The sequence below is a fragment of the Peromyscus californicus genome, unplaced genomic scaffold (genome assembly GCF_007827085.1).
Source record: "Peromyscus californicus insignis strain IS unplaced genomic scaffold, ASM782708v3 Scaffold_7__1_contigs__length_154581171, whole genome shotgun sequence".
Lineage (NCBI taxonomy): Eukaryota > Metazoa > Chordata > Mammalia > Rodentia > Cricetidae > Peromyscus > Peromyscus californicus.
In genome coordinates, this window is record NW_026294595.1 from 2,353,370 (window position 1) to 2,361,056 (window position 7,687).

The window sequence follows — 7,687 nt, forward strand, 5'->3', positions numbered from 1 at the left end:
TTCTCTTATTTTACTTATTAAAAAATTCTTAAATTGAAAAATAAGATTTGTATGTATTTCTCATGTTCAACATGATGTTTACATACATTGTGAAGTGGTTTAATCAAGTAAATTAATATAAGCATTATATCAAATTAATGCTTATTTTTGTCTGGTAAGAATACAAAATACACTCTAAATTATTTTCATGGATGTAATGTATCATAATTATTTTAGTCACTATGTTGTACAGTAGATTCCTTGAACTTATTTCTACTATCTAACTGAAATTTGTATGTTTTTGAATGTTTTAAATTATTTCTTTCATTTTTGAAATTATAATGTTTTGATTAGCGTGCACTTATTCCTTGACCTTCTCTGCTACCATGAGTCTTTCCATTCCTTACTTAATAAGTCTATTCAGTCCACACTCTCTTTAACCCCTCATTTCCATTCTCATCCACCACCTTGCATTCTTTGTTTTCTATTCTTGTTAGTTCTTCTCTTCACTATGTCTTCATGCTTGTTGCTGACCCTCACATGTCTTGTCTTTTAGTCATTTCTCAAAGGGAAAGCTCACACAAACTTTTCAGAAGCATGATTTTTAGAAAAAATGTTTAAGAGAAACTACCAATTAAAAGTAAACTTTGCAGTTCAGTAATTATTTTTGAAAGTTTGTCATTTATATAAAACTGTTTTCCACTATATATAGACATGTACACATACACATTCACTCAGTATTATCCAAACACATCATCCATTCAGAATGCCAGCTGCCTTCTGAGTAAAACGGAAAGCCAATTTGTTTTCAACTGGAAGTGTTTTGATGTGTTAGGCCTTGGGATTTTGTTACCTTCTTAGCAATTTTTCCATGACCTTAGTGTCTCCCTGACCCTATCTAAAACTGAAATGAGACCAGCTTCAAATAAGACCCACTGTCCCTTTGCTCACATTCATGATATTACACACATTGTACTGTTTTACACTCAACATTTGTGTTTTATTTTCTTCATGCCATGGCTTCTTTGTGGCCTTTGTATTGAGTTGTTTCCACATCTTATCACAAGTTAGCAATCAATAATGGTAGAAGAGATAAATCAATAAATAAATGAATGGCCAAGTACATGAGTAGTTTCATTTTATATGACTACCTGTTGTACTAATTTAGTAAAAACTATTTCCAGTAAACCATAGACAAATTTTTTAACCACCCCCAAACTCTCATTCTTTCTTTTCTCTCCACTCTTATGTACTTGAGAAGAATGGATTCCAGTTTTCAAACACTATTTAAAATAAAGGTTGTACTGTGTGAGAAAAATACTACTTGATAATAATTCATAGATTATTTGAATGCCTAGTATAGTGATTCATCCACCTCTATCCTTCCTGTTTTTCATGTGATTGTCCTCTATCACCTACTCTTCAATTCCTATTATCCTTTCTGGTCCTTCATGTGTGTTTCTAACTCTCCATTATATACAACTCTCAGCTTCATTGCATGTAGCACTTTCCATAGGAACTAAAGATCAAACCCTCAGCACTTTTTTTTTGTAACAATTGGTTTGCCCAGGTATGGAGACTTCTGAGTTATAAATAGTCAGCAGTAAGTTCATCAATGACTAGACATGCTATTTTGTCTTACTTTTGTGGAAGTCCTAGGTAAAGGAACTGGGAATGTAACTGAATACAAGATAAAAGAGATAACCTTCTAGCATTATAAAAGTTTCCATAAATTTATAACTGATTTCTCTCTGTCCTGTCACCTAAATGTATCATGTTTTCAGAATAGCGTCTTAACATCTAGTTATGATGGGCAACCTAGAGTATGGCGATAACTTGTTTTGTTTTGGGTATCTCCAGGTTCTTCTTGACCAGCAACTCATAGGGAGGTAACCCATACCTGGCACTGAGATTTTCATTTCACAACCAATGTCTTCTGGGCATGGCATTATCCATCTATGCAGGGTACCTCTATTTAAACTCCTTAAAAACTATATTGTCTATAACTTATACAATAGTGGGTTTTCATAAGACTTCATTGTACATCCTTAGTTTTAATTTGCCCTCTGCTTCCTTCTACTTCCATTTCCCCACCCCCACCCCTACTTAAACCTTTAACTTTCAGTATTATCTCCATGTTATTTTATATCACACACTCTCTGATATTTTCTTAAGTTCCATTTTTTTGCTTGGGTGACAAGACAGTGGTTTCCATAAAGCTTTTTCATACGGCCGCCATTTTGGTTCACCTTTCTGCTGACCCCTCATTTCCCTCTCTTCCCATCCACTTCCATGCTTATAATGTTTATTTTTCCACTTTAGTCACTGAATATGCTAAAAATAATTTATACCAATGGTTGAATCCTGTCATTTGTTCATTATTAACTGGTTCATAATGAATAGATTTTGGATATTTTTCTTAATTTGAAAACTTTGGTAGATTTTATTTTTGGATTTTTTGCACAGTTTGAAGTCTGTAAGTTCCCAAGAAGTGTTACATTTGCTTCTATGAGGTACTCTCATGTGTTTGCCCACTAGAGTATGTTTTTCTTGTTAATTGTTTAGCCTGAGGTATCAGTATGCTTTGTGAATTAGCATTTCATAGGAAATTGCTGTGGGATGTTCTGTATGGCAAATGTGTTGTTCTGATTGGTTAGTAAATAAAACACTGATTGGCCAGTAGTCAGGCTGGAGGAAGTATAGGCGGGACAAGGAGGAGAAGAATTCTGGGAAGTGGAAGGCTGAGTCAGAGACACTGCCAGCCACCACCATGACAAACAGCATGTGAAGATGCCGGTAAGCCATGAGCCACGTGGCAAGGTATAGATTTATAGAAATGGATTAATTTAAGATATAAGAACAGTTAGCAAGAAGCCTGCCACGGCCATACAATTTGTAAGCAATATAAGTCTCTGTGTTTACTTGGTTGGGTCTGAGCGGCTGTGGGACTGGCGGGTGAGAGAGATTTGTCCTGACTGTGGGCCAGGCTAGAAATCTCTAGCTACAGGAAATGTTTTCTAATCCATGTAGTAAAGGCTGAGAGATCTGAGTTTCCATGTCGTTTCTCATATCTAGTATTGGTATTTATAGCATGTAGAACTATGCCTATATCAGCATCTATCTGTACAGATTCTTGTTTGTGTACCCCAATCACTGTAAGTTTAGCTTTTAGAATGTCTGGAATTCATCTAATGGTTTCTAATTTCTTCACCACACAGGTCAAACATCTCATTCTCTAAACCACATGGAATGTTACCACTCAAGATTTGGAGTCTAAAGACTAATATTGAATTGTATCCATCATTATTGCCATCTACCATTTATTATAGACTCTTGTGTTTTCTTTGCATTCTTTTTTAATTTTAATTTTTATTTTATATGCACTGGTGTTTTGCCATGGGTGGTTGAGTCCTCTGGAACTGGAGTCACAGACGGCTCTGAGCTGCCATGTGGTTGCTAGGAGTAGAACCCCAGTCCTCTGGAAGAGCAGTCAGTGCTCTTAACCACTGAGCCATCTCTCCAGCACCTGCATTCTTAAAAGAATGATCATCACAATATTTCCTCCAAATTAGTTTCTGGAGAGAGAGAGAGAGAGAGAGAGAGAGAGAGAGAGAGAGAGAGAGAGAGGATGGGAAAGGGGAGTAATGGAGAGAGAGATAGAAATATAGATAGATGATAGATAGATAGATAGATAGATAGATAGATAGATAGATAGATAATGAATTAGAGTGATATACAGGTATGAGAGCACATAATGCTCACAGATGAAGGAAAAGTGTGTATTGGTTAGCTGGAATATGGAGAGAGATCAAGGACTGATAATGAAAGTTGTATACAAGACAGAGAAGACTGCTTGGACTTGATTCTGAACTCATGTCCATTTAGATATGAAGTTGTGTGTCTGGAGCTTCACTCTGGTGTTACTGTAGAAGACCTATCAGAGAAGCTATGCAAAGGAATGACACCAGACACCAGGAATGAGGTTGTGGAAATTTGTACTAGTCAAAGATGGCAAAAATTAAGCAGTGGTAACACATTACCAACAAAGGTTAGACTTAAGGGAAAACACAGAAATCAGAGATTGGCTGGGTATGGAGGAGTAAGGCAGGGATTCCTTCAGGTGTCAGTTTGTACATCAGGCAAATAGTAATGGCAATACTCTAAACTAACACAAGTCAAAAAGAGGAAAACTAGGTAATCTTGAGGCAATTAAAGAAATTTTACTCTAAAAGCTAATTGTTTGAAAGATGCATTTCTTTATATGTTATGTTTCTTAAAGGTTCTGTACAGGTTCAGAGAAAAGAAATCATGAAGGTGACAATGAAGTGAGGTGTGGATGGAACACAGAGATGAAGGCAGTGGATACATGTAATTATTTCATGATGGTTGCCATCCTGCAGGAAAATACAAGAACAAATGAAGAGTTTCTCACTATAAGTAAGATTCTATAAAGACATAAAGGTGTGTAGATTAGATGGACTGAGTTTCTAGCATGGGTTGGAAAAATAGGTCTAAGGGGAGAAATAGCTAAAAAAAAAAACTAAGAGGAAGAAGTATATATAGAGTTGAAACCAAGTACTTAAGGACCTTGAATGACATTACTAAGTTAGGTAGAAGTGATCTGATCATTAACCTCTGACTGACATTTCTTTCAGGCAGGCTCTCTGTTACTCATCATGGGCTGTGCCCCTAATGCTTCACATTCTCCAATCTTCTTGCTCCTTGGGTTCTCTAGGGCTGGTGTCCCTCACAGTTTCCTCTTTTTCTTGTTCTTATTTATTTACCTGACCACTGTATTGGGGAATGTGACTTTGATACTGCTCATCTCCTGGGACTCCAGGCTCCACTCACCTATGTATTATCTGCTGCGTGGCCTCTCCATGATAGACTTTGGGCTATCCACAGTTACCTTGCCCCAGCTGTTGGTTCATCTGGTGTCTGATTCCCCAGCCATTCCTGCCGCCCGCTGTTTGACTCAGTTCTTCTTCTTTTATGCATTTGGAGTCACAGATACACTTGTCATTGCTGTCATGGCTCTGGATCGCTATGTGGCCATCTGTGACCCTCTGCACTACGCTTTTGTGATGAATCAACAAATCTGTGCGCGCTTACTGGCCTTGAGCTGGGTGGTATCCATAGTACACACCATGCTGCATGTGGGGCTCATCTTGCCATTGTGTTGGGCTGGAGATGCCAGGGGCAATGTGAACATTCCGCATTTCTTTTGTGATCACCGACCACTCCTGTGAGCCTCTTGTTCTGACACACATGCCAATGAATTGACTATATTCTTGGAGGGTGGCTTCCTCATGCTGGGCCCTTGTTCCCTTATTGTACTTTCCTATGCCCGAATAGGGGCCACCATCTTACGATTGCCTTCAGCTGCTGGTCGCCGCAGAGCAGTCTCCACCTGCGGGTCCCATCTCACCATGGTTGGCTTCCTCTATGGCACGATCATTTGGGTCTACTTCCAGCCTCCCTCCCAGAACTCCCGGGATCAAGACATGGTGGCTTCGGTGATGTACACTGCTATTACCCCATTGGCTAATCCATTTGTTTATAGTCTCCGCAATAAGGATGTGAAAGGTGCCCTCCGCAGGCTGCTGGGACAGGGAAGAGTGGACTGCTGAAGAGCCTGCTTTGAGATATTAGGTAGAAGAGGATGGATAAGGGCTGATTTTGATCATGGCTGGTTTGAGGGATGATAAGAGGAGGCAATAACCTACAGAACTGAAGCTGCTCCTAATTTGGCTCATGCCAATACGTGTTATGATAGAGCTATGAGCGTTCCACACTAACCCCACATATGATGAGAGCTGCTTTACTTACATGTCTCGCATATGTTTTCATCAGGCCAATTATCTTTAGACATCTAGCCTGGGTTGCTTTGATTCCAGAGTTTTTAAGGAATATCGAGATAAGATTATGAAATTATGAGTTAAATCAAGCACAGTGGAGTTACCCAAAGTGATGTATAATGTGGCATGCTTTCATATAGCATGTGTTGGTACACATAGAAGGAAGAGACAACAATAAACTGGTTAGGCAAATTCACTACTTATTCTAGTTAATGAACAAGAAAAAATACAGTGGAGAGTGTGGAATGATAATTATAATTCTGCTATTTCATATGTCTGCCTCAATGCCCATGGGTCACTCTAATGTGAACATCTAACTGAAGTTACACTTTATATATTTTAAATTATGTTCAATATTTATTTTATAAACAAAATAAAGATAGATAAGTATAAATAACATAATTACTTCATTGTAGAAAAATCCTAACTTTGAATAATGAAGAAAAATGGTTTGATTTAGTTTTCTGGTAGCAAGAAATTGTCATCTGCTTTGGCACCTCTTAGTGTAGTAACATGGTCATTCTGATGGTCTCAGTTTTCATCTTCATGCATCAAATGTTAGCCTTTCAGTACATCTGAGATGCAGCTTTACTTAAGCATGTTGTAATGATATGTTTCCTTTACTGAGGATTCACGGGACTCCTGTAACTTCTAATTTGTGAGAAGAACTCTAGAGTCACCCAAAGAAATAGAATGACTTTGGCCTCTTTCAACATCACTGCTCAAACCAAGGTTTCATCTTCCCTGTTCCCCCACTTCCTGAGTTTTCTGATTCGTATATTCTTTTGTAGGTGACCTACCTATCTCAGGGCTGTCCTCAAGCCTGAGATCATCTCAATTTAAATTCAATCTCCTTATTTCCTCCATTCACTTCCGAGCTATTTTTCCCACTACTCAAATATTAGTGTACATGCAGCAATTTTTGACACAGTTTGTTGGGAGCAAAGACTTCATTTATGTGTCTGTTCTCGTGAGATGGCACTGTTCATTCACCTGAACTTCTTGATATCATTGCTCGATTTTTGGCTGACAAGTCTTCCCTCACTTCGAGTCTTTGCGAACTTCTCTATATTTACCTCATTTTGTCACAGAACTTGTCCACTATCAAAACATCATATGGCTTTTCAAGTCTTTTAAGTTACTATCACCTTTTAATGATAATCTAGGGAAATAGGTCCTCACAATAGGTTCATTATATATGCTTTATATTTATTTTCATAAGCATCATTGGTGTAAGGTTCTAACAAGTCACCCTCATTCCCTCTTTTTGTCTGTGCTGGTGCTTTCCAATTTACTCTGTGTCACAATCACATGATGAGTCTTCATAATTCTGTCTGGGCCCCAAACCTAGACACCTGTGTTCAATTGGCATGAGGTAAAGCATAGGTATTTAAAAAAGAATCCCCAGATAATTCTGTTACGTAGCTATAATTGAGACCATTGGTCTTGACAGTGTCATGTGCTTTGAAGTTTACTGAATCATCCTAAAAATCCTCGTACCAGCTTCTTCCATTTGAGTAGTAGTAATGGCTAACTCACACAGTGCTCAGCATTCATCAGTTATTGTTTTTAGTTCTCTCCTGTACTAATCTATTAATCCCCAAAACCTTAAGAGATAGTTGATAGTGATTTATATTTGCTTTAGTCTTTTAGAAAAGGTCATGTCTGATCTTGAACTGGTGCTGCTCTTGATGCCTCAGTCTCCTTAGTGCTAAGGTTACAGGCATCAGCCACCATGCCTCACTGAGAGCTTCTATTATTACCCCCATGAGGTATAGAGAGAATAACTGATTGCCTAGAGGCAGTTGTTGACAGACTGAGAATCCTGTTTACTTGTATACTGTATTGCC

At 38.1% G+C, this 7,687-nt stretch overlaps 1 protein-coding gene across 1 annotated transcript; it reads left to right on the plus strand.

The window, feature by feature from the left end:
- The first annotated feature begins 4,655 nt into the window (after positions 1–4,655).
- On the plus strand, positions 4,656–5,609 carry LOC128102557 (olfactory receptor 1B1). Its single transcript, XM_052726426.1, is given in 1 exon segment — positions 4,656–5,609. A coding segment is annotated over 1 exon segment (954 nt).
- The last annotated feature ends 2,078 nt before the right edge of the window (positions 5,610–7,687 follow it).